The sequence below is a fragment of the Pyrus communis genome, chromosome 10 (genome assembly GCF_041283825.1).
Source record: "Pyrus communis isolate YQ-2024b chromosome 10, ASM4128382v1, whole genome shotgun sequence".
NCBI classification, from domain to species: Eukaryota; Viridiplantae; Streptophyta; class Magnoliopsida; order Rosales; family Rosaceae; genus Pyrus; species Pyrus communis.
Window position 1 is genome coordinate 22,777,803 of NC_142574.1, and position 26,072 is coordinate 22,803,874.

The 26,072-nt window shown below is 38.8% G+C and overlaps 3 protein-coding genes and 1 pseudogene across 5 annotated transcripts; 2 read left to right on the forward strand and 2 right to left on the reverse strand.

Annotated features, from left to right (window-relative positions):
* Nucleotides 1-5,169: 5,169 nt before the first annotated feature.
* Nucleotides 5,170-9,783, reverse strand: LOC137729759 (uncharacterized). Its single transcript, XM_068468779.2, has 14 exons — nt 9,459-9,783; nt 9,033-9,332; nt 8,657-8,831; nt 8,314-8,397; nt 7,989-8,230; nt 7,663-7,879; nt 7,427-7,506; nt 6,979-7,063; nt 6,686-6,817; nt 6,477-6,590; nt 6,331-6,378; nt 6,083-6,167; nt 5,812-5,868; nt 5,170-5,714 (listed from the first exon to the last, which is right to left on the reverse strand). The coding sequence occupies exons 2-14, from the start codon at nt 9,257-9,259 to the stop codon at nt 5,584-5,586; spliced, it is 1,677 nt and encodes a 558-aa protein (XP_068324880.1). The 5' UTR covers nt 9,260-9,332; nt 9,459-9,783; the 3' UTR covers nt 5,170-5,583.
* A 3,144-nt stretch (nt 9,784-12,927) lies between these two features.
* On the forward strand, nt 12,928-18,228 carry LOC137728388 (protein CHROMATIN REMODELING 8-like; annotated as a pseudogene). Its single transcript, XR_015952705.1, has 8 exons — nt 12,928-13,126; nt 13,244-13,370; nt 13,523-14,056; nt 14,185-14,589; nt 14,788-15,631; nt 15,858-16,467; nt 16,728-17,198; nt 17,399-18,228. The product of XR_015952705.1 is annotated as a protein CHROMATIN REMODELING 8-like (transcript).
* Nucleotides 18,229-19,248: 1,020 nt separating this feature from the next.
* LOC137729026 (uncharacterized protein At1g03900-like) lies at nt 19,249-21,534 on the reverse strand. The gene is made up of 3 exons (XM_068467844.2): nt 20,772-21,534; nt 20,431-20,694; nt 19,249-19,575 (listed from the first exon to the last, which is right to left on the reverse strand). Exons 1-3 carry the CDS (start codon nt 21,261-21,263, stop codon nt 19,507-19,509), a joined length of 825 nt encoding a protein of 274 aa, XP_068323945.2. The 5' UTR covers nt 21,264-21,534; the 3' UTR covers nt 19,249-19,506.
* Nucleotides 21,535-21,921: 387 nt separating this feature from the next.
* LOC137729593 (H/ACA ribonucleoprotein complex subunit 3-like protein) lies at nt 21,922-23,387 on the forward strand. 2 transcript variants are annotated; one of them, XM_068468573.2, is made up of 4 exons: nt 21,922-22,051; nt 22,329-22,407; nt 22,519-22,561; nt 23,075-23,387. In XM_068468573.2, the coding sequence occupies exons 2-4, from the start codon at nt 22,354-22,356 to the stop codon at nt 23,170-23,172; spliced, it is 195 nt and encodes a 64-aa protein (XP_068324674.2). In that variant the 5' UTR covers nt 21,922-22,051; nt 22,329-22,353; the 3' UTR covers nt 23,173-23,387. The 2 variants fall into 2 exon arrangements, with proteins under 2 accessions (XP_068324674.2, XP_068324675.2); XM_068468574.2 differs by having other exon boundaries at nt 21,988-22,051; nt 22,332-22,407.
* The last annotated feature ends 2,685 nt before the right edge of the window (nt 23,388-26,072 follow it).

Below are 26,072 nucleotides of genomic sequence, written 5' to 3' on the forward strand. Positions count from 1 at the left end.
AGTTCTTTATTAGTGTGAATGTTTATGTTATTTTGATTAGGAACTTAAGTGAATCAATCGTTTTCGAATTTGTAAACAAATAATTGCTTACTAATTCATAAAACTTTCCACCATAGTGAACTCCAATCTGCATTATAAATGCATGAACATATTAAAGGGGTAAAAATGCAGGTACTATTTGTTAGCAATAAAGGGTAACGTTAGCTCCAACTAGAAAATTTCATGGATATATCCAATTCTTAATTTATCAGGAGCAATTGTAGAATGCAAAGAAAGACGAGACTTTGTTTCATCTTCATCCATTTTCTTTATAACATGTTTAATGAAGAAATTTTAGAGAGACCAACACAAACATAACATGATCTTGAATGGCAAAGAAATTGCTCAAAGATAATTTAGCAAAATTTTACAATTTGCAACCCCATCCATATGTGAAATCCAAGCATCTTTGTGACTTCTAATTTGTTTGCTTGTTCTGACAGTGATTAAACTATATATGTTAATTAACTTAATTTTTAGGTAATCACAAATTAGAAACTTCATTAATTACATTACAAGCTAATACTGATGTTGCACCTACTGCTGCTTTCAGCCTACTGATGTTGCATCAGTGATGCTGCATCAGCAACATCACTGATGTTGCACTCAGATTTTCAGTGCATGACAAAGTTGATGCTACACTTTAAGAATTGCAATTAGGATATGAAGCTCCACTTTATTTTACCATTTAATCATACGTTTGTAATTGAATCCGGCTTATGTTGATGCTCCATTCATTCATGTGTTGTTTTTTTGCATGTGAAGGTATGGATGAATATGAGACTCAATTCTTTGTTCTTTTGAACGTTTGGATTATAATGGCACAAATCTTTACTATGAATGCACAATTGTTGAGGTATAGACATCAACAAATGAGACAACGTGAAGGAGCTAGTTTAGAGCTGAGGACATTTGTTGGACTTCATGTTAGGAGAGAGGAAATAAATCGTATCATGCGATTGAGTGATACTAACTGTTTGTGGAAGTTGCGAATGGATAAGAATGCATTTGCAGTTTTATGTGATTTACTACAAATTCGTGGTGGGTTGGTAGATGATGGTTATGTTACAACAGAGGAGCAAGTAGCTACTTTTGTTAACATATTAGCCCACCACAATAAAAACAAGTCAATGCAAGTTAGATTCATTAGGTCTAGTGAAACTATTAGTCGGTATATTCACAGAGTATTGTGTGCGTTGCTCAATTTGCAAGACGTGTTGTTTGCAAAACCAAACCCTATCCCAAAGGATTGCACGGAATCGAGATGGAAATGTTTTAAGGTAAGTATCATAGTAAAATCATTAATAACAAAATTATTTGTAGTTGGTAATTAATATAAGTTTTTCTTTTGTCTAGGGTTGCTTAGGAGCGCTAGATGGAACATACATAGAGGTCACTGTGCCTGAGGTCGATAGACCAAGATATAGAACAAGGAAGGGTCATATAGCAACTAATGTGTTAGGTGTATGCACACATGACCTCAAATTCGTATATGTGTTATCTGGTTGGGATGTATCAACTACTGATTCGAGAGTTCTTGGTGACGCTGGTACTAGAGCTAATGGTCTCAAGGTCCCAACCGGTAAGATAGACAAGTAGCTAGTATTCTTCCTCACCTTTGTTGGCCAAGAACTAAAATTTACTATCAACTAATATAGGTACATATTATTTGGTTGATTCCGGATATACGAATAGTGAGGGTTTTCTGGTACTGTATAGAGGCACTAGATACCATTTGCAAGAGTGGGAAGACAATTCACGTGCACCTAGGAATCATGAAGAATATTTTAATATGAAACACTCACGTGCTAGGAATGTCATTGAGAGATGTTTTGGCCTCCTCAAAAGACGTTGGGCTATCTTGCGAAGTCCTTCCTACTATCTAATCAAGATTCAGGGATGAATGATCACATCATGTAGTTTACTTTATAATTTTATTAGAATGTATATGGCGGTTGATCCTGAGGAAAATGCAAGGCTTGCATTTGATGAATTGCCTATAGGGGAAGATTTACCAGAAGTATTAGCCTACATTGAAACCGTTGAGTCAAGCCTAACATGGACTCAATAGAGGGATGATCTTGCAAGAGAAATATATGATGAGTGGAGAGAAAGGAGGGCTTGAAAATTGGTTGACATGGTAGTTGTTGTAATTGTCTTTTATTGTTTGATGACATTTTACTGAGATGATTGCTGTAATTGTTTTTTTATTGTTTGAAGACTATTGAGATGTTTGTTTTTTATTGCTTAAATTATCAGCAAGAAGAAAATACTAACAATAAAGTAAAAGACAGAGAATAAACATTTAGCAAAATAAATTGCAGCAAATTGATTGCAATGGCCTTTTCATTTCTTCATATTGTAGAATCAAGCGTATGAATATAAAAGACAAAAAAACGCTGGTTACAATGGCTTTTTCATTTCTTCGTTTTAGTCCCTTCTTACTCGTCGTAAGTTGTCTTACTAGGTAATACTAATGCTGCACCTACTAATGATGTATCACTAATGCTTTCAGCCTACTGATGCTGCACCTCCTGATGCTGTATATGAAAACCAAAGAGTTGCAATACTGCCCAAAACAACAGTGAAAAAAAAACATATATATTGTTCACTGGATTTGCTTTTTAATTGATCATATATATTGTTCACTGAATTACCTTTTCCACTAGGAAGTAATTTAGCTTTGTAAAAAGTTGTAGGCAGATATTAACTTAATTGCATCATGTTTGCTCCACTAACAATATGTTTCTTTGTTTTACATATGTAATATTATGGCTTCTTTGATGGATTATATGGCCGCCTCACGTAATTGGAATGATCATGACGAGGATGTATTGCTTACCATCCTCGAGGAGATGGTAGTTGATGGTGTTAGGTGTGAGACCAACAGTTTTAAGGCTGGTACATTTGTAATGGTTGCCATGAAGATGGGGGAGATGATTTCGGGCATTAATATAGAGCCAAAGCATATACAAAACAAGTTGAAGCGTCTAAAAGAAAAGTGTTCCTCTGCATATGACATGATGAATACCTCTGGATTTGGTTGGGATGACGAAAAAAATGTGTTGTTGTGGATAGTGACGATGTACTTTAGTTGTGCGTAAAGGTACATTTTGTTTCTTATTCTTTTTCAATTAGTTGCTTTAAAAGTATAACTTTGATTTCTTTGGGTTCTTATTGTAGAAACATCCTAATGCATCTTACAAACCAAATAAGCCATTTCCGTTGTATCCTTGTGTACGGTGTTTGGGAGAGACCGAGTCACGGGTAGTATGGCTGAATCAGCAGCATATGCAATCGAAAACATGGGATTGAAAAATGAGGATGGCGATGAGACATTCGAGATGCCTCTGACTTCACCTACCCCATCTCTTTCTGTTGGTACATCTAGTGCATCTCAACCTATTAGGAAGAGGAATAAGAATGATGCTGATGCAAATATTGTAGCTGTTATCCGTGAAGGTTGGGATAAAGCAATTACTGAAATGAAGAATTTAGGTGAAAGTTTTACTTTGAGAGAAGCGAAAGCCAGGTTACTTTCTCAGCTTCAGGCCATGGGTCTCCCATATGATCAGGTGCTGAGAATTTAATGAAATTAGTGAAAGATACTGATATGATGAGTATTTGGTGTACCCTAGATGACTCTCACAAGGCAGATTTCATTAAAATGTATATGGATGGCATCTGAGCATTAGGGGGTTTAGTATGATATGAACTACATCAACTTTTGGGGTTTAGTAAGACATTATCTTTTTTTTTTTTTTTTTTTTTTTTTTCTTCTGAAGTCAGGACGAATGTTTAATTTGGGATTTCATGTTTAAGTTCTGGATATTTCATGTTTATTGCTTTAGCAAGATAATATCATTAAACTTATATATTTTTCATCCTTGTTTGACAACCAATGCCATAGACATCCAATTGTCTCACAGCTCAACCTATAATATACAGATTGTTTGACATAATTTGCACTTCAATGTGATGACGAAGAGATGAAAGCAGATTGTGTCAAAGATTCCAACATAGTCATTGCATCAACGGTTATTCTATCACGCCAACCTCTTCATATGTAATACATAACCATATACATATTGTGGCTACACTGCCATGTGCCAAGTGCCAAGCGAATGGCATGCTCTCACCCTATTATTTTTTTAAATCACATAAAATTAATTGACGTATTATCCCACTAAATTAATTATATGAGCAACAAAGTACAAATATATGTCTCTTGTTTTCTGTTATATGCGGTACGAAATATGAACACATCCAAGTATAGTGTACAAAATATATCATAGATAAGTAGCAGCAAGAAGAAGGAAAAAAAAAAAAGTGTTCCGTCCCGTCCCAAACATTGTTCCAAACAACAGACGGAAAAGGGGTAAGTTAGTCATTTTAATGTTTTGGTTCCGTTCCGTCCTGCGTTTACCAAACGCAAAACGGAACAACTCTCTCGTTATGTCATGTGCATATCAAACATCATATAGAACCACTATTCCGTCCCGTCTTGTCCCGTCCCGTCCCATCCCGTTCTGTCTCATCCCGTCTGCGTACCAAACGGCCCCTATGGTCTATATAGTCGCCATACGGCAAACTTGGAGCAAACACAGCCCCACCAGGAAGAATAATAATATTATCCGTAATTGGAGAAATTTTCAAATTACGCCCTAAATTCATTTGGCCTCCAATGAGATTCCCAGTCGACGTGCATTCTACGAAATCGTCATACTCTCTATGTTTTCGACTGAAAGATAAAAATAAATTAAATAAATGAAAAATATAATATACAGTACACGACATAGTCACAGTAAGCATGACATAAGGTGGCATCATTCGTTCAAATAAATTTGATCGGAAAGATACATTCAAATAAAACCAACTACAAATTCTTCCAATACTACTTATGATTAAAAGTTCGCAACCAACTGAAATTCGTAACCAATTCAGTTGGTGCTTTTTCCTATTTGATAGATTGATTTATAAAGTAAAAGACTAGAAGCACAAAATTCAAAGAAGAGAAAGATTAACTTAATAACCGTTTGGTCTGACAACTTAATTTCCATCATGTTAGATGAGGTTCTGAGTTCAAATTTCATTGACATTAATTGCTGATAAGTAAAAAACACGCGTACATTGGTGTAATTAGTTAATAAAGTGAATAGCACATGTATACTGCAAACAAATTCGAGTGTGTTTGTAGAATATTTTGGTAGAATTACATCAAGAATTACACGTTAGTTGTGGTAAATTGAATTTGGGTAGTATTTACTCTTCAGTTTTACTTTCATCTTTCAAGACAGAGAAAACTTACAGGATGCTTTGTCCAAGAAAAAGGCTCAATTAGAATTAGTGGCTTCAAACTGCACTACCTTTCTTCGGGCCTCAAGAGCCTCTTGAGTTTTTGTTCGAAACCTCGAAGCTCCAGCCGGTATAGCCACGGAAAAATACAGGCGTAGAAGGCAGCGTCTGAGAATTGTATCCTTTGCCACTTGAAAGCCGAAATGCAATTGAGAACAAGCTCCTAGTCCGTGTGATGGATTGGTCAGGTCAGGAAGACTCCTCCCGGTTTTGAGATACTTCTAATTGGGGAGGCAAGAGGTTCAAAAAGCTCCCTTGCACATGATGACTGCTTCCGCTATCGGATGTTTCTGATGTCTCAGACTTCTCTGACTCTTCATCTGCATCAAGTGAGCACAAAAGGGTGAGAAATGTAAAAGACATTTGCCCAATCCTGGATTAAAACTTTAAATGCTGGGCAGCAATATATGTACTTACCAAAGAGTGTTTTTACAGATGGTCTTTTCGATTTGGCGTTTTTCTTCTTCAACGAGGCTACATAGAAAGAAGACACCCAAGTTTACATAAAACAGAAAATTGCCATACCCAAGACCACACGTTTTCGGGTTTACTCACACATTGCGTGACATGAACCATAAAAAAAAATCCATGTATATGCCACGTATGTAGAAAACTTCGAAACTGATACCAATATATAACGAACGATAAGGTTCTCCAGCAAGTTCATGGAAGATAGAAAGAGGTATACCCATCCCAGGCCCTTGATAATCGTTAACAATTTCGAAGTTTTTATAGGTATAGCCCACAAAATTAATGTCCTTAGAAGAGAGCATCTGCAAAATGGGGAGAGAAAAATATTAGGGGAAAATTTGGAAAGATTTAGGGGTGTGGTAGGGGTAGCTTGTAGGGCGAGTTATCTAACAAACAATGGTGACAAATTCGATACATAAATCGGTGACAATAGCTGAGTGAAAAGAATAAAAATCATAATTTTACCTTTCTCCAGGGACCAGTTTTGGATGAACTCTGAGTTTGATGGTCAGCCTGCATACGGAAATAGGTATTCATCAAACTATGAGCAACATGATATGCTCACCACAAATAGCGTGACAAAATGCACAAAAACTGAGGGACATCTATACCTCATCGAACTTTTCAAAATTTTGAGTATCCAAATCATCATTGACCTCAGGAATAAATGCAGCATCCATTTGATAAAGCTTATCCCACTCAGTCCCATCGAACCAATGATGAACCTGAAATAGGAATCAGCAGCAAGGTAATTCCCATTATATGCAACAAGTTCATGAGCAAATCAAACAAACTTAGAACAGGACACACCATACAACACCTTTATTTCATCTGAGCCATTTGTTCCCAACCTTAGGTTGACATTACACAAAAGTTTACTAATAAGATCTTTTGCCCCTGGAGATAGCATTGCTTCTTCTGGAAATTTCAAATGAGTTTTCCAGTTTACAATCTACAAGAGATGAGCAAGACAGAAAACGTCAGGAAAATAGGATAGGATAGGATAAATGGTGAAATAAGACATCACAAGCCACACACAAAAAAGCCCAAGGGAATTATGGTTGAGACTTTTTAAAAGAGAACAATCTGACTTTCAATATTTCTAAACTTTACCTTCCTGCATGTTGACATTGGATCGTCAGAATAGAAGGGTGGGTAACCCACAAGCATTTCATACATAATAGCACCAAGTGACCACCTGTGTATCAACAAAAATCACAACTCGGTCAATCCAGGCATCGAAAAACAAGGTCGCTCTTCAGTTTATGGTCCATAAAAGTGATATGGTACACCAATTTCAAAAATGGTCCCATTAAAATATAAAAGGCAGTAAAAGTAGTGATTGTTATGCCACATGATTCTCCAATTGATTGTTGATTTAACAAAAATGAAGTATATGGTAAAAATAGTGATCGTATGCCACATGATTCTCCAACTGATTGTTGATTAACAAAAATGGAGTCTATGTAAAGAGATCTCAATTGATATTTAAAACATATTGGAATTAATTCATCGGTGTTAAACATTCAAACATCCTATTGCTAAAATGCATAATACTCACCAATCGCATTCCATCCCATAACCTTTTTTCAACAGAACTTCTGGAGCAATATAGTCAGGGGTACCAACAGTCGAATAAGCCTGCAATAGGCATATATCAACAATTTAAGGAATGACACATTTTCAACATTCTACAAAAAAGATCATAAATGACAACGTTGTGCATCCACAAAGAATCACTTCATCTTTTGTCTACTCTCAAGCAGATATTAGATTGCATAGTGGTATATAACTTACAAGCATTCTCCTATTCTTCTGCCAATGTTGCAGTTGCTCTTGTTGTGTTCGTTTTGGAGCTGCAGGACGTTCATCATTCTGTGCAGCGCCATTAGCATTGGGTGCTACTGAAAAATCTTCTCGGATAGTACTGCAGTCTAAAGGTTTACACAACCCAAAATCTGACAGTCTCAAGTGTCCATATCTATCGAGTAGCAAATTGTCAGGCTTAATATCCCTGTTATATGCAAAAGAGACTAGGTTAACCTCCATTTCACAGTCCCATAAAATTCTGTTGCCAAATTTGTCAGAAAAATCAGTGTGAATTGTGAATTTGTACAACAAACCTATGAATGTAATTGTGTTTATGGATAGATTCAATAGCCAAAACTGTTTCGGCAACATAGAATCTAGCTTCATCATCAGTCAAAATATCCTTTCTCATAAGCAAAGTCATCATATCTCCTCCCGGTAAGTATTCCATTATAAGATAAAGATAGTCATCATCTTGAAACGAACAGTACAGCTTGACAATGCAATTGCTGTCCACCTCAGCAAGTAAGTTCCTTTCAGCCTTGACATGCTCTACCTAAACATAATATAAAGCAAGTGGCATTAAATACAGTTGTAATTACCTCAGTAATTTGAATGGAAGAACAATAAACCAATTACCTGGCCTCTACGAAGCATCTCTGATTTCTTTAGCTTTTTCATGGCATATACAGAACCAGTCGTCTTTTCCCTGCATACACGAACCTGCACCATGAAGTAACATTTTACTGGTCAAACACTTATATCAGCCCCATAAGACAAAGACTCCACGCTGTGCTGGGACGCTGAAACTGAACTTTTTGTTTCATTAACGGTCTCTACTTCATGTAACATTTTTCTTTTAGTAGCCAAACATGTATTCACTAACTCCGCATTCCCCATATACAGAGACCAAAAACACTTCTAAAGCTATTCAAACTGAAGAAGACGATACAAGTACAAGATCTTGATGGAAAACATATACCTCACCAAATGCTCCCTTGCCGATCATAGTCAACAACTCAAAATCATCAACACCCATTTTATGCCTCTGAAGGCGCATGTATTCGGTTTCTTTCTTCTCCAAGAACTTCAGAAGGTTGCTTTGATCTTCCTCAGAGACGTCGGCATCAGCCAACTTTTTCTCTAACATATTTCGTCTGCCGTAAAGAATCATAATTTACTAAATTGAAATCGAAAGAAACTCAAAAAAGCTGGTTTAAATTTCTGTGCTGATATGAGTAAATCCAACAAGAAATTATCACAAAGCTGCATTATTTAGCGTTACAATTGCTAAATTCTACAATTTTCCCAATTTCCCAAAACAAAAATCCAAATTCATCAATTCAATGTATATATACCGTTCCTTTCGCTCCAGGAGGTTCTTCATCTGCTCCTTGTAATGGTTCTCAATATACTGCTTCGCCGCCGCAGCCTTCTGCTTCGTAACATTGGAAAGTGCCTCCTCGTCCATATTCGACTCGTCTCCGCCTCCATCGCCGCCGGCGCACGGCTCCTTCCTCCTCGTCGAGTTCCTCATCTTGTCGCGCGGCTGAAGCTTCTGCAGCCAACTCCTTGCCGAATCCATTGCCTCCTCCTCCTAGCAATGCAGCCCACCACCATGCCAAAATCGCAACGTGAATTTCTCAATCGCGAGCCATCTGCATTGTAATTCCGATCACGAAACACATCGAATGCAATCGATTGCATGCAAATCGAGCATTGTAGGAATGAAAATTTTTGGAGAAAAAGGAAATTGAAAATTTGGGGCTGAGAATTCGGATTACCGCGTAAACTTAGCGACGGGCAGAAAAGAAAAGACAATGCGATCCGCGAGAACCCTAAATAAACTCTCTCTCTCTCCTCACTTTCTCTCTCTTCTGCGTGTTGTGGGCAGCAGAGGGAGACACATCTTCCCTCCATTTGTATATTGGCATATATAGCTCCCCATCTTCCTTCGAATTTTCCTCTTGGATTTTGAAAAATAATTAATGATTTAACAAACTTTTATTTATTTAATTTTATTTTTTGGTGCGTTGGATCTGGCTAGAAACTGATCGGCGAAGATTCGCGTGGGTGGCCGGGTTCTTCCACTTCCATGTGTTTATGTTCAAAGTTTTCCCGCGGGTTGCGTATCCTTTCTTTCCCAATTATTCTCTTAATTTAAAATAAAGAAGGCCAATGATATGAATAGGAAAAGTTTTGTAGCCCAGTTGGTCGAAAATATTTGCTTTTTACATTTTTTTTTTTTTTAATTTGAAAAGTTTTAAATAATTCATATATAACTCTTTTCAAAAGTATATTTTGACGTTTGAAATATCACACACTTGTTTTTTAGAATCATGTGTAATGCACGTATTACCCTTTAGACTTTGAAATTGAATATTCGTCGTAAGTTACAAAATCTTGGGAAAATATTCTCCCTTTTATTTTCTCATGCAAGGCTCGAGCGAGTTATAACCACAAGTAGTTGATGTATTGTGAAATTAATATGCACTAGTGGTTCTTAGTTGCACAAATGGCCAGTCACGCGTGTGGACGACTAATCATTAGCATTCATTATTTTTGTTTTGTTGTCAATATCGAGTAATAATCCAATGTATTATCATAAAAAGTAGGACCATTTATGAAAAGAACGACAAACCCCAACATACGAAAAGGGCAAGTTGTTGCCATGAGTAGGCCCAGTCCAGGCCCAATGCCACTAGTGCGGTTGTCCAGGACCCAAATTTGAAAGGGGCACCCAAAAAAAAATTTCTAATAATTAGGTATATAAAAAAAATTATATTTATGATAATACATTGGATTATTAGAAAAAAAAATTCTAATAATTAGGTATATAAAAAAAATTCTAACAATCCAAAGCTGACTATTCATTGTTTACAAAAAATTTAAGTACTTGTTTCACAACCTTGCTCATTTATGTGGATGATATTGTGATTACAAGCAACGACATGGGTGCCATTGATTCTCTGAATTTTTTTCTCCGTAATAATTTTCGGATTAAGGACCTTGGTGATTTAAAATATTTTCTGGGTATTGAGGTTTCTTGATCCAAAATTATTTGATAAAGGATGAAAAATGGATGAAAAATGGCGTTTAGTAGGATAACTTCTCAATGATCCTAAAAAGTATTGGCGTTTAGTAGGTTGGTTGATCTACCTCACTATAACCCAGCCGGATATTACCTGTCATGTACATGTTATAAGTTGTTTTATGCACGAGCCACAGATACCTCATATGGATGTTGCGCTTCGAGTTGTTCGTTATTTGAAGTCCACTGTAAGTCAAGGCTTACTCTTCCGTTCAGACAACCAAATTAAGTTAACTGCATTTTGCGACTTTGATTGGGCGAGTTGTCTTATTACTAGCCAGTCGACTGTTGGGTATTGTGTATTATTGGGAAATTCTTTGATTTCATAGTGGACAAAGCGACAGAAAATTGTTTCGCTCTCTTCAGCTAAAGCGGAATATAGGGCTATGGCAGGTGCTTATTGTGAGGTAATTTGGCTCTGGTTTTTGTTGAAGGATTTGAACATTCCTTTAATTGACCATTTCCGTTTTATTTTGTGATAATCAAGGTTCTAAAAAACACTAGGCACTAGTCGGGCAGTGGGCTAGCGCCTAGCGCCTAGGCAGCTAGGCGGGCGCTAGGCGGATTTAGATAAATTTCTTATATATTATATGAATTAATTAAATTTACTATATCAGATGTAAATAATTATTGAATAATATGTTATTTCTTATAGAAGAACATGCATATGTGAATGTTTTATGTGCATATCTAATATGCTTGCCTAGGAAAAAAAAAAACAAAATATTATCTAAATGATTTATAATTTATAATTTATATAACATTTATATACATATAATATACATCCCAAACTTTTAAAACTACAAAAAAAACCCACGCAAGTGGGTGCTTTCATATTTAAAATCATCTGATGAGTGGGTGGTTTCATAATTAAAACCACTATTTCACATCACCCAAGAACCCATACCATCTGGCACTCTCTTCCCTCATGCCTCATCTTCGTTCTTCTTCTTCGGCCTTTCACTTTCAAAACCTCAAAATTGGATCTCAAATCCAACTTGCGCCACCACAGATTGAAATGTTTAATACTCTCTCTCTCTCTCTCTCTCTCTCTCTCTCTCTCATCTTCACAAAGTCGCAGAAATTCGCCGGAGCTCTGCTGCTATGTACGAGATCGGAAGTTGTAGATCCAGTTGCAAAAATTGCAACCAGATTCAAACCGTCTAGACGGCCGCCTAATTGAACGTTTTGGTCTAAATTGGGTCTGAGCTCCACCGCCCAGCGCCTAGGCCGATTTTTAGAACACTGGTGATAATCAAGCGGCGTTGCATATAGCCGATAATCCCGTTTTCCATGAGCGAACTCATCACATTGAGATGAATTGTCACTTTATACGAGATAAGATTGTAGATGGCATTATAATGAGCAAGTATGTTGGTTGGCAGATCTATTCACGAAGCCTCTCGAAAAGGAAAAGTTTTCGACTATGTTGCACAAGTTGAGAGTTCCTGACATCCACTCTCCAACTTGAGGGGGAGTGTTAGACAAATAGAAAAATAGTTAGAATTAAATTATGATTGTATTCCTAACTTGTAAGAAGAGTCCTTGCTATGCAAGGAATATAATTGTATATATACTTATTCACGTATCAATGAAATATACTTTGATCAGCCACATATTCTTTTTCTAGATAGCTCCTCTCTATAATTTGCGTATGAAATACGAGCGATAATTACAAGCGAGAAAGCAGGTCCAATGAAGAAAGTATATACCGGTATTCAAATGATTTAACCAGACAATCAGAAATTGCATGATCACAATGTCGATCCTGGATAGTACTTGAAGCAAAAAACATAATATAATTTTTCCAGGTGAAATGACGTACACAGTTTCTCCCCATTTATGAAAGTAAATAAAGTCATTCATTGCCTGATCGCATTCTTCGTTGCAGATCTATATCAAGCCGTTCAAGAACCGCGGGAGGGCGCGTAGAAACAAGGGAGTGGAGCTGTTGTAACATGCGTTGATATTTTAAATTTGAAGATTACGTGAACGATATGTCATGTCTTTACTATGCATAAAAATTTTATCTTAAAAAATTACTTATGTTACTATTTACTTATAATTTTTTTTTTTTCTTTTTTTTTGATTAAAACTTAAAGTTCAAATCATTTTTGATTAGTTTCGATTAAGAACCGCAGGACCGGAGCCACGCCTTTGCCGCGATAAGTGAGAAAGCCGTGGAAGTTTACTTCTCGGATGCGACGGAGAGGGTGCGCAGGTTAATGATCGTGTGCCCCTCGCGAGCCATAGAAACAGCAACCGAACAGTAGGTTCAAAACCCTCTCACAGTAGGAAAGAGAAAGAGAAAGAGAGAAGAGAGAGGATTTCACTTCTGTGAACCAATAATATCTGAATTCGGTACGTAATTTATCGAATTCGATTTCTGTTTGATGTTTTGTGTTGGATTTTTGGGGATTTTCTGCTTAATTGAATTCGAATGCATGCTTAAATGCTGTTGCTAATTGAAATTATCAGAAAAAATTGCCTCAAATTTCACGTTTGCAATAGCATGGTGGAAGACGAAGGTGCAATTTTGCTCAACAGTTTGAAAGGAGCAACGGCGGCGATTCCGGAGGATATCGAGAGGGACATTTTATCAGGGGTATGTGGAATTGCTTGAATTCGTTGTTTTAATCTGGATTATATATTGCATTGCAAGTAGATGATCGAAATTTTCAAAATCGTGTTTTTAAGCTCCGAAAAGATGGGGAGAGTGATGGAATAGTTAATTGGATCTTACGAGTTGAACTGCAGGTGCACAACAATGGCAATGGTAGTAATGTAAGTGAAGTTGGAGAGAGTAATGAGGAGGAGGAACGACTTGAGAAAGTGGATGGTGTTTATCCATTGGTGGCCAGCGAGGTCAAATTGTATAACAAATTGAGGGCAGGTGAGTTTGAAATCGATGCTGTTGAGTCCACTGTTGAACCAGAACAAGCAGGGAGTGAAGATGGTGATCATGATGGTGGTGATGGCGCAGAGCCGGGAAATAAAGAGCATAACCTCCAGCATGCCCTGGCTACTGACCGGCTAAGAATTCTAAAGAAAACAAAGGTGCAACTTGAGAAGGAGCTTTCGGATTTAGGCAAGGGAAGACCATCCAAGGGTATTGTGCGCAGCAGAGTCTTATTAGATATTGTCAAGGACAAGCCTGCACCCAAGAGGAAGTTGAAACAAGTTCAGAAATCCGGAGAAAATCAAGAAAAAAGGATTAAAACGGTCTCATTTGATGAGGATGACGACCTTGATGCCGTGTTGGATGCAGCATCTGCAGGCTTTGTTGAAACGGTGAGTTGACACCCTTGGACTGAACATGGTTCTTTAATCTCTCACCTTGTTCTGCTTTGTAAATTTTGATGTGTAAGATGGATTACCTAATAACAAGGATAACAAAGTTGATGCTTTTGATATGCCAGGAAAGGGATGAATTAGTTCGGAAAGGAATTTTGACTCCTTTCCATAAGCTAAAGGGCTTTGGGCGTAGCCTTCAAGAACAAGGGCCATCTCAGAGGCGTAGTGTTCTTGCAGAAGAAGGCAGGAGTGATGATTTTGTTTCAGCCAGTGTTGCTAGAGCAGTGCAGTCGCTTTCAGAGGCTGCTCAAGCTCGCCCAGCTACAGAGCTGCTTGATCCAGAAGCTCTACCAAAGTTTGATCCACCAACTTATCCTTTTAGAGGCTAAGGAAACCACTTAAAATTCCTTAATCCTTAGAAAATGGTACACAGAGGAATAAAAGTTCAGGAAAGAAAAGGAAGCGTCCTTTGCCTGACAAAAGATGGAGAAAGCGCATTTATTTTGAGGAAAATAATTTGCATGAAAGTGGTATGTTCAGTGTTGTCATTGCTTATGGTGGTGTTAGGCAGATGTATGGTACAGTTAAGTGTTTTGTAAAACAGAAGTTGTTTTAATAGTGTATATTTATTCTTTACAAGATATTATCAAGTATGTTGCTTAATATCTATTTTCCTTGCTTGACAATAGAAATCTGCAAAGTAATGAGACGTGTTATTTTTCTTGCAGACGACACTCCCAGCTGTGAAGAAGAAAACCAAGATGATGATGATGATGAGTATCCGCATGTTACCCTAGAAGGGGGGCTGAAAATTCCGGAGTACATTTTTAACCAACTCTTTGACTATCAGAAGGTAGGGGTCCGGTGGCTATGGGAGCTGCATTGCCAAAGAGCAGGCGGAACTATTGGAGATGAGATGGGTCTTGGTAAAACCATCCAGGTTCTGTCTTTCCTCGGTGCATTGCATTTCAGTCGAATGTATAAACTGAGCATTATTATCTGCCCAGTTACACTTTTGTGCCAATGGAAAAGGGAAGCTAAAAAATGGTACCCAAGCTTTCATGTGGAGTTACTTCACGACTCAGCTCGAGAGCCTGCTACTGAAAAAAAAAGGATCAAAGTCTGATGAAAGTGATTCTGATAGTGAAGGTTCATCCGACAGTGATTATGTGAGACCAGAATCGTCTAAAAGCATCAAAAAATGGGATTCCTTGGTCAACCGTGTTTTGAGGTCAGAATCCGGGTTGCTATTACAACTTATGAGCAACTCCGTATTGTAGGGAAAAGTTTGCTCGATGTTGATTGGGGTTATGCAGTTTTGGATGAAGGACACCGAATCAGGAACCCAAATGCAGAAATTACTCTAGTTTGTAAGCAGTTACAAACAGTACACCGTATTATAATGATGGGTGCACCAATTCAGAACAAGCTGACTGAACTGTGGTCCTAGTTTGATTTTGTTTTCCCTGGAAAGTTGGGAGTCTTGCCCATATTTGAGGCTGAGTTTGCAGTTCCCATATCTGTTGGTGGTTGTGCGAATGCTTCACCATTACAAGTATCTACTGCATACAGGTTTGCATTGATATTTTCAAATATCCAAATGGCCCAACTCATATATATATGTCAAGATTCGTTCAGAGTACTTATGTATTATTTTGTGTAACTTTGAATGTGTAACTTCAAATTTTAGAAATTCCTTAACTATCTTACAGGTTCATCCTAAAGGAAAAAAAAAATATAAAATAGATTACTCCTCAAACTTCTCGTATTTTCAGTCTAAACTATTTTCATTGTGCAGGTGTGCTGTGGTTTTGCGAGACTTGATCATGCCGTATCTTCTTCTGCGCATGAAGGCTGATGTGAATGCCCAGCTTCCTAAGAAGATTGAACATGTCATCTTTTGTAGCCTCACTGATGAACAAAGATCTGCTTATAGAGCATTTCTTGCTAGTTCTGATGTAGAACAGATTATGGATGCTAATAGGAATTCTCTTTATGGAATTGATGTCATGCATAAGATCTGCAACCAGCCTGAACTGCTTGAGAGGGAACATTGTGGCCAGAATCCAGATTATGGGAATCTTGAACGCAGTGGGAAATTAAAAGTTGTTTCACAAGTGCTTAAAGTTTGGAAGGATCAAAGGCATCGTGTTCTTCTTTTTTCGCAAACTCAGCAAATGCTTGACATTATTGAAAGGTTTCTGGTTGCTGATGGTTATAGTTACCGGAGGATGGATGGTCTTACTCCCATCAAACAGAGGATGGCCTTAATAGATGAATTTAACAACTCAAGTGATGTGGTTGTTTTCCTTTTAACAACTAAGGTGGGTGGTTTAGGAACAAATCTGACAGGTGCAAATAGGGTGATCATCTTTGATCCTGACTGGAACCCTTCAACTGACGTGCAGGTATATGATTGTGGACTTACTATTCTTCTAGTTTTCAGTTGGATGCAAATGTTTGAACTTGGAAACTTGTCTTCTCCTCTGTAAAATTTTACGATAGAATCATAGATATGTCCCCCTTGCAAAATTATGAACATTTTAGGAGGATGGATCCTTCTATTATATTTCTTATTGAAGTAATACCTACAGGATTTTCGTTAAACCTTGTTTAGAATAGTTGATTTGTGCTTTGTTAAACCTTGTAATCTGGGTGTTTTTAACAGGCAAGGGAGCATGCTTAGCGTATTGGTCAGAAGAGGGATGTAACTATATATAGATTGATCACCCGTGGAACCATAGAGGAGAAGGTATATCATAGACAAATTTAGACGCATTTCCTGACCAATAAGATATTGAAGAACCCACAGCAGAGAAGGTTCTTTAAAGCTAGAGACATGAAGGATCTTTTCACTCGGAGTGACGACAGAGAGAATGGGTCTACCGAAACAGCATATCTGTTTGGTCAATTATCTGAAGATGCCAAAGTCGTTGGTGCGCAGAATGATAAGCCGGATAAGCAAGAATCTCAGAGAGGTTCTGTACTGTCTACCAATGGTGCTGTGGCTGACAAGTCGAATAACTCAGAGGCTGGACCATCGAGGAGGAATGGGAAAGAAAAGGCTGACCAGAGTAACGGTGAAGTAGATGAAGAGACAAATATTTTGAGGTGCCTTTTTGACGCCCAAGGGATACATGTAAGTTTCTTCACTTTGTTTAACGTATACACATTTTTTTTATAGTACTGTAACTGTGGGCATGTTAGGATTTATCTCCAGCTGTGGAACTTAAATTGAAATAAACTTATTATTTTTGTCGGAAACAATCAAGAAATTGTTCGGTTTCTTCCTGTTCCCGTTATTTATTATTTTACATGCTGTTCAAATTTTGACTTCAGAGTGCTATGAACCATGATGTAATCATGAATGCCCATGATGAAGAGAAGATGAAGCTTGATGAGCAAGCTTCCCGAGTTGCACAAAGAGCAGCGGAAGTGTTGTGCTAGTCACGGATGCTTCGAAGCCTTGACGGTGTGTCTGTGCCCACATGGACTGGGAAATCAGGAATGGCAGGTGCACCATCAGCTGTCCGTGGGAAATTTGGGTCTGCTGTGAATTCCCAGTTGATCAAGAACACCAAACGGTCAGACGAAGTCCCCAGCAGCAGCAGAAATGGCTTTGTGGCTGGGGCACCTGCTGGAAAGGCATTATCTTTTGCTGAATTACTGGCAAAAATTCGAGGAAACCAAGAAGGAGCCGTGGAAGCCAGAATTGAGCATCAGTTTAACATAGCAAAATCCTTCGGTGTTGGAACTTCTAGGACGGCTCAGAACTTAGGCGGAGTGCAGCCTGAAGTAGTGATTCGTCAGATTTGTACATTCATCCAACAAAGAGGCGGAAGTACCGATTCTTCAACCATTGTGCAGCATTTCAAGGACAGAATACCATCAAGGGATCTTCCCTTGTTTAAGAATCTTCTGAAGGATATAGCCAAACTGGAGAAAAACCAAAACGGAGCAGTTTGGGTTCTTAAGCCAGAGTTTGATCATCAGTAATCTCAACCGTCAGTTCATCGCTCGAAAGTGCTGATTAATTTCAACCTTTACCATTGTTAATATCTTTTGTAGGATATATTTTATCTGTACAGTAATTTGTAGAGTTCTGATAATTTACTCGTTCCACTGAGACGTTCTAGAATTCATACAACCGACCCCACTTAGTGGGATAAGAGTTTGTTGTTATTATTGTTGATAATTTACTCGTTCCATTTAACAATGTTAGGTCAACTAGCCACGTTTCGAGTTTGAATCTTCCTTCCGTAAATTGAAATAGTTTAGAGAGTAAATTGTAGCAATGGTTCCTCAACTTTAATCAAATTGGAGCAATGATCTCTCAACTAAAAATCCATTACTATTAGTCTCTCAACTCATCAAAATGTGTAGCTATGATCATTTCCGTCAACTTCATTAAAATTTTGTCAAAATGAGTTATGTCGGAAGGACAATTGCTACAATTGGGATCCCTCAACTCATTAAAACGTTTAGCTATGGTCCTTTTCGTCAACTTCGTTAGACATTTATCAAAATGAGTTATGTTGGAAGAACCATTGCTACAATTGGGTTAAAATTGAGGGATCATTGCTACAATTGGATTATAATTGAGAAACCATTTCTCTAATTGGATTAAAGTTGAGGGATCAGTGGTAATGGATTTTTAGTTGAGAAACCATAGCTGCATGTTTTGATAAATTAAGAAACCAATGACCAATGGTAATAGATTTTCAGTTAAGGGATTATTATTCCAATTAAGTTAAAGTTAGAGGACCGTTACTACAATTTACTCTAGTTTAGAATATTGCGCTGTGAAAAAGACTGTTCCCCCGAAAGAGCCATGGAAAAATTATGGACTTTTATTCTAGTGGTAACCCGCAAGGCACTCTGAGATAATTATCCCTCAACTCTAGTGGAAAGGAGGCCACAACAAAAACCACTTGATACAGTAAAGAAAAAGACAATTACTTTGAGTTTTGGCAACATATGTTTCAAGTTTTCTACGAAAATGACAGGGGAGTGATTTTCACACGTCCGTTCTCTCTTTTGCACTCCTCCCCTTCGTTAATGGGCAGACGGCGCTGTTATTACAAAATTAATGAACCAAAAATGACCAACTAACTTATTTTAGTCGACCAGAGTGTCAAATTGCATAATGCAAGTACTAAAATCCATGCAGGAACAAACAACAGAGAAAATAGCAAATGAAATAGATAAGGCACATTTCTCTATTATATAGAAGCCAAAACATGAAACTGTAAGTTGACAAAGAGCCGGCACAATGAACAAAAGAAGCTCGAAAATATATTGCGGGGAAACACACATATGGAAGTATTTGGTACCTCGTGCTTTCTTTCCTTTCTCACATATTCCTTCCTCTCACTCCTTTTTCCTCAAAAAAGGTAAAAAAAAAATCAAATGAAGACCTCGATGATAATTAACAGATACTCACACAATCAGAAAGCCGCCCATCCTGCTGCACTTGTCTTTGTCGAGCCTGATCCGGTCGCGGGGGGAAGATTCCTCTGGAAATGAATCATAAGAAAATGCATAAGTAATCAGAATTATGGAAAAAGGGTTCTTCAAGAGGCAACGATAAGTAAAATGTCCATAGCACTGACAGAGTTTGCATCTTTTTCCTTTGTGGGAGAAGAAATGCATCGATCGACATAAAAACAAAGGACGCAGAAGAAAGCAACTGAAACAAAAGGAAAAACAATACCAAATTTGCTAGAACTAAGCTTTCTGATTGCAATCACTTCCTACATGTTCAAACTTTGAACGCACTTGACAATAAGGTGTGGACATAAACTAAAGTTGGCTAGCTACTCATTCTGAGCTTGCCGTTCTCAGAATGGGACTCGGAACCAACTTTTCAGGTCAATCAGGAATTGAAGGGCAGGTAAGGCCTGTATCAAATAAGTTAGGGACATTGATGACAAACATGCGCCATAGATGGTCAGAAGCAGCAAGCCACTCAAGACATACTTCGACATTACCATTCAAACAACACGGATACAATCAAAATTCAATAATACGCATAGACAACAGAGATCAGTCTATCAACAAACAATCGATACTGAAGGTCTCCATAAAATCAACACAGATACGATCAAACAATTTGTGCCTTCCTATGCACTCAAGTTCCATAGTTTAGACTAGATTAGAGCATTAAACAAATCAAAACGCAAATGCTGAAGGTGGAATTCTAGCATTTTAGTCGGCTAAGTTCGATGACAAATGCTGTAGCTAATATTTACTGAAACTCAAAGACACATTCCATTTGATTTTGAACTTCGAATTCCAAATTCAAGATGAAGAACAATTACAGCTGAACAAGAAATGTAGTGCCAAAACAACAATGACTAACATTTGCATACCTCAATCTGGGAAAGATCCGATAACGGGTCCGATCCACGTCTTGTGTTATCCGGCGACTTGACAACACCAGAGCTGATTCTAGCAGCAACAGGGTCATTGGGCGGTGGTGGCAGAGCCGACCTAACTTTCCCGGACCCAGGTGGCGGAGCCAACCCCAAACTAATAGGTTTTGCCTTCGCCGTCCCGGATAGCCCGGCGGCGGACAGCATCCCGGCCCCACTCGTCGGCTTCGGCTTCACATTTATCCTTATCGTTTCACCTTCCTTCAGATCCCCAAAACTGACATAAATAAACGAAATTGCTCACTAGAAATGTGAAATTAAAGTAAAAATTTTCATACTTTCAATCTATGATTGAGGGCGGGATGAATATCGATGTGGCCCTCGTCGCTGGTTTCGCCGCCGTTGCTCTCCTTCTCGTGCTCCCTCTTCACGTACTTCTCGTGGTCCGAAAGCGCCACGTTGAAATCGAACGCTTCGTTCCGCTCCGCGAACCCTAGCCCGATGAAGGCGTGCTTCCCGGTGCCGTCCTCGATCTTGAGTACGAAGTAGCGCGACGAGTCGAGGACGGTCTCGACGGAGGTCTCGCGCTGGCCCGGGTGGACAAAGCAGGCGGCGAAGAGCTCGCTGGAGTTCGGATCCTCCAGCCGGATCTCGCACCGGTCCTTGCACGACACGACCCGGAGCCGACCCGACCAGATCTTATCAGACTGGAGCCACTCGCCGCACTTGTATCCGCCGGAAGTGCTCCGCGGCGGGATTTTGAAGACTGCGACCTCCCGGACCACGAGCAGCGTGTGCTCGAACGCCTCCTCCTCCTCGTCGAACGACATCGTTTCGGGATCGAACTGGGGGCAGAAAGCTTCGAGCTTTTCCGGATTCTGATCGAGCAATGCGGCTGATAATTCGAGTAAATTACAAAAAAAATTTTTTTTTTTTGGGGATCAAATTTTTGGTGAGGGAGTTAGTGATTTGGATTTGGGGAGAATTTGAGATGAATTTTGACGTGAACTCGAAGTAATGGGGAAATGGTGGGCGGCAGGTTTCAAATGAGAAGAGTTTGCAGCGAGTCGTGGGTTCGAAGGTGAATGACACAGTTTGCTTGAATGGTCAACTGGATTTTGTCTAAAGTAGATGATGTGATATTACCCTTTTACCTCAAACTCGATTGTGAAGTAAATCGAACTCAAGACGTGCTGACGTTTAGCTGATCCACAAGGCCAACAAGTTACAAGAAATTACGAGACGCTCATCTACCTTGGTGTCAATCGAATCAAGTACCTGATGATTGTAACATAAAACTAACAAGTTACGAGAGATCTGATTACATTTCAGAGTATCAATAACAATTTCATAAAAATATGACTCTCAATCTCTTACTTACTATTGAATTGGGCCTATTGGGCTTCAGATTTTAGGAAATTTCAATAAAAGCAAAGTGGTCGGAGTTTGGGCTTTGTTATCTGGGCCAAGAGTTTGGGTTTCGTTTTGGCAATAAGCAACAGTAGAGGGGTAATTTCGGAAACTAATCCAGCCTATATCTCCGCGAGCCTTCACTGACCTTAAACCCTAGCGCGGACGCCAAGCACTTTCTCATCCGCCTACATTTTGGAGCTCTCAGGTACGAATTTAATATGTTTTTTCTGAACAATTTCTTATCTTTACTCCTTAATAATTCATAATTTTCATGTTTTAAAACCTCCAAGTTCAAGATTACTTAACCATTTTTTGATAAAATTCGAGATTTTTTAGCGCCAAAAAATAAATATCGAGAAATTTTCTAGGGATTTTACCAGTTGGAGTTAATGGGTTGATTTCAATCGGAAAATTTTCAGTGGGGGTTTTTTTTAATAAGGATTTCTGTGAGGGTTTCATGGAGAATTGCTTTTAATTTTCAGTAGTTTGAAGAAAAAAGCAGGCAGCATGTATCTTCAGTACTACATAAACGAGAATGGCAACAAAGTGTACACCACCAAGGTATGTGATGATGATGAGTGTTTTGGGTTGTTGTTAGAACACGTAGTGACTTGCCGGTGTATCGATTTTTGAGGTACTTACTGAACTTTTCATTTGCTTTTGTGAATGCAGAGGGAATCACCACTTGGGCATGCTACGCAATCTGCCCATCCCGGTAAGATGTTTGTGTCTTTTTGAGCTTGTTATAAGCTTTTCTGCTTTGATTGTTGTCTGAATCGGTGGTTGCATTGATTGTTATGTTGTGATTAGTGAGGGTATTGTACCCTGTTGTTGATATAGTATGTTATTTGGGATCTTCACTGTTTACTGCTATCGCAATGGTAGGAGACGGATGAAATCAAAAGTAGTCCTAAGTTCCCGGCTGGTTGTTTACTACGAATCCTTTGGATATTTCTAGATGCTTGGGGTTGTAATCTTTCACGAGATTTTTCCGATCGTTGCTATTGTAAATGCAAAAGTATAAGATGGATTGCTGTAACTTACGTCTTCTCTGTTGCCTGATTGTTTCTGAATTCTCGATGTTGTGCTCTGAATGGTTGTGTTATGTGTGTACAAGTTGTGAGTTCTGTGATGATCTATTGTCTGTTACTCTTCTTAATGTTCCGTGCGAAAAGCGTTCCAGTTCTTTTTTGTTACTAAACTGTTTCGTTCCCGTGATTAACTGCAGCCCGCTTCTCCCCAGATGACAAATATTCAAGGCAAAGGTATCTTCTGAAGAAGCGCTTTGGATTGTTGCCAACCCAGCAGTCACCTCTAAAGTACTGACTACTTCACATGTTTCAGCTGCTTTCATGTCGTCGTTTGATGTGTCTCGGAGCTTGAAGTTCTAATAGGTGTGTTATCTAGTTGAACCTTTTCGGGACTGTAACTGAATGTCTACCACCGGTATGTAGCGGCACCACAAATGATTGTGGACTGATTATCTGTTAAGGTTTTGCGAGTGTCGTAGATTTCTATTAATATGCGTTGCGATTTGCGAATATAGTTTCAGCCTTTATCTACCGAAGTTAAGGTACATATACAACCATGTATTTGAATCGCACCTTAATCCAATTTCGGAGTTCATTTTAACCAATCTAAAGTGTGGGGAGGGGCATACCGAGGGTTCATCTTTACTAGCCAATGTTTGACAACCTCGTTTAACACCAAAGTTCTACAAAAAATTGCTTTAAAAAATATTGAGGCTTTTTCCGCAACACAAGGGTGCCGGAGAAAGCCAGGTGCCAAAGGTAAGATCATCTCCAATCAAAAGTTCAAAGGGTTAGAGAGTCGAAAATGGTCCGAAAATCATCTCTAATTGAGGGCAAGGGCAAAGGGCTCGTGGATTCTACGGAATAAAAAAAGGCCAAAAAACCAACCGACTATCTTCAGCTAGTTAGCCCACTCTCTCTCTTTTTTTTTTTTAATTTCTAATTTTTTTTTCTACATCATTTCTCATATATTTTTCACCATTTCATACTATCTTACTTTATTTTATTTCAATTCTTTACATTTCATACTGTAGTCTATAGCCCTTTAGCCCTCTGGCCCTCCAAGAAATTAATATTTTAATGAATAGTACGCAACCCGTCTGTAATATTAGTGACACAAATTACATTGTCTTAGACCATCTCCAACCAAAAGGTCTAGAGGGCCGAAAACATCTCGAAAATTGTCTCCAACAGAGAGTTAGGCGAAATGGCTCATGTGCCCTACGGGACAAAAAATGGCCAAAGAGCCAATCGGGTGGCCATGTTCAACCAGCCCGCTGGCTAGCCCATTATTATTATTATTATTATTATTTTTTTTTTCCATTTGCCCAGCCCATTTTAGGGTTTAGGGCTTAGGGTTTTTTTTGGTTCCAGGCCATTTTTTGTTTTTTATTCCCATCCCACTTTTTTTTTGCCCCTAATTTTTTCCTACACCATTTCTCATATATTTTTTACCATTCCATACTATCTTACCTCATTTTATTTCAATTCTTCACATTCCATACTATAGCTCTTTGGCCTTCAATTGGATGCGGTTTTTTGTGATAGGGCTAAAACGAGCCATATGGCCTTTTGGCTCTCGGTTGGAGATGATAAGAAATATAGCCCTGCACTATTTATTAAAATATTAACTTCTTGGAGAATCCCTCTGGCCCTCATTCGGTTAGAGATGGTCTTAGGTCATCGTCAACCGAAGGCTGGCTAGAGGGCTCGTTTTAGCCCTCTGACCCTGCAAGAAATTAATATTTTAATGAACAGTACATGGTCATATTTGCTTCCATCTCCAATCGAGAGTCAAAGGGCCATAGGGCTCGTTTTAGCCCTGTCACAAAAAACCGTCTCCAACCGAAGGCCAAAGTGCCATATGGCCAAACATAATTTATCATTTAAATTTAAAAACGACAAATTAAATTTAAAAACAACATTAACTTAAATTTAAAAACTACAACAACTTAAATTTAATATCCATAATCAACATCATCTTCATCATCCGCCATTGTAGGAGTATAGTCAGAGGCAAACAACTGTCGTCGGGTCATAATTTCTTTTTTTTTTTTTCCTATCAAAATAGGCCTTACTCATTGGAGTGTAATTCGAAGCGTTTCTTTCCATATTCTTATTGTGACATCCCGTCCCAAAATTCATATTAACGTACGTGTGAAATTACGAATTTGCCCCTAGTTCATTTCCGTCATGTTGTTTGGCTGTTTTGTGTGGTGTTGGCATGTGTTGGGCCACACACACACACACACACACTCTCCCTCTCCCTCTGTCTTCTCCCTATCTCTCTCTCCCGAGTTCCCTTTCTTCCCATTTCCCTTCCCCTCTCACTATTCATGTACGGACACACCCACAAGCACCCTAAACCTTAGCAGATCGAGGGAACCAAGAACACTGTCGAACTCGTGAGGTTGAGAGGAGCACGATCGTACCATTTTCAGGTGAGAATCCTAACGTTTTCACGTCGATTCGTGAAGCTCCAAATTGTGTACTGTTCATGCAAAAATTATTCATCACGTTTTTGGGATTTCTAAGCTCGTAGGTAGCTTGGTGGTGTCACGAAGAGTCTCGGAGTGGTTCATTTGGTGAATTTGGACGTCGGGATCGTTGGTTGTGGAGTTGGCCGGATTTTGGAGATTTGGACAGGTAAAATCTAGTGGTTTTCAACCCTTAAAAGTTGTATATTTATGTTCTCCTAGTCCTAAGTGTCATTTTGGTGCAAAAATCGTGGAATTTGGACGAGAAATGACCGAGATATCAAGGTGGGAAGTTTTTCCAGTTTTCCGGCGCCGGAGCCTCGCCGGAGAAGGTGACGGAATATTCCGTCAAGTCTGACGGAATATTCCTGACACCGTTAACGGAATCTGTCAAAACTGACGGAATATTCCTAACGGCGTCAGTTGACGCCGTCAGCGTGCCAGGCACGTGCCTGCGCGTGGCCGGCGCGTGGGGGCGCGTGCGGCGGAGGAAAATTTTTCTAAAATTATGGTTGTGATTCTGAGGTTGTGTAGAGCACGTTGGTATATTCAATTATCCAATTTGAGCAATGTATGAGAAGTTATTACGAGAAGTTGGTTATGTGCTTTTAAATTGACGTTTTTATAGTTATTTCGCATATAGGTGATACGTACCCCGAGGACGAGCGTGGTCACTCGAGGCAGGGGGGCTACGACCCTTCCACATACCAGTGAGTGG

Coding starts and splice junctions, on each gene's coding strand:
- LOC137729759 (XM_068468779.2), bottom strand. CDS start 9,259: ATGGATTCGGCAAGGAGTTGGCTGCAGAAGCTTCAGCCGCGCGACAAG. Junction 8,231..8,313: donor AGATGCTTCGTAGAGGCCAG/GTAATTGGTTTA, acceptor TATTATGTTTAG/GTAGAGCATGTCAAGGCTGA. Junction 5,869..6,082: donor TTATCAAGGGCCTGGGATGG/GTATACCTCTTT, acceptor CTTTCTATGTAG/CCTCGTTGAAGAAGAAAAAC.
- LOC137729026 (XM_068467844.2), bottom strand. CDS start 21,263: ATGTCGTTCGACGAGGAGGAGGAGGCGTTCGAGCACACGCTGCTCGTG. Junction 20,695..20,771: donor CCCTCAATCATAGATTGAAA/GTATGAAAATTT, acceptor GGGGATCTGAAG/GAAGGTGAAACGATAAGGAT. Junction 19,576..20,430: donor CGGATCTTTCCCAGATTGAG/GTATGCAAATGT, acceptor ATTCATTTCCAG/AGGAATCTTCCCCCCGCGAC.
- LOC137729593 (XM_068468573.2), top strand. CDS start 22,354: ATGTATCTTCAGTACTACATAAACGAGAATGGCAACAAAGTGTACACC. Junction 22,408..22,518: donor ACAAAGTGTACACCACCAAG/GTATGTGATGAT, acceptor TTGTGAATGCAG/AGGGAATCACCACTTGGGCA. Junction 22,562..23,074: donor TACGCAATCTGCCCATCCCG/GTAAGATGTTTG, acceptor GATTAACTGCAG/CCCGCTTCTCCCCAGATGAC.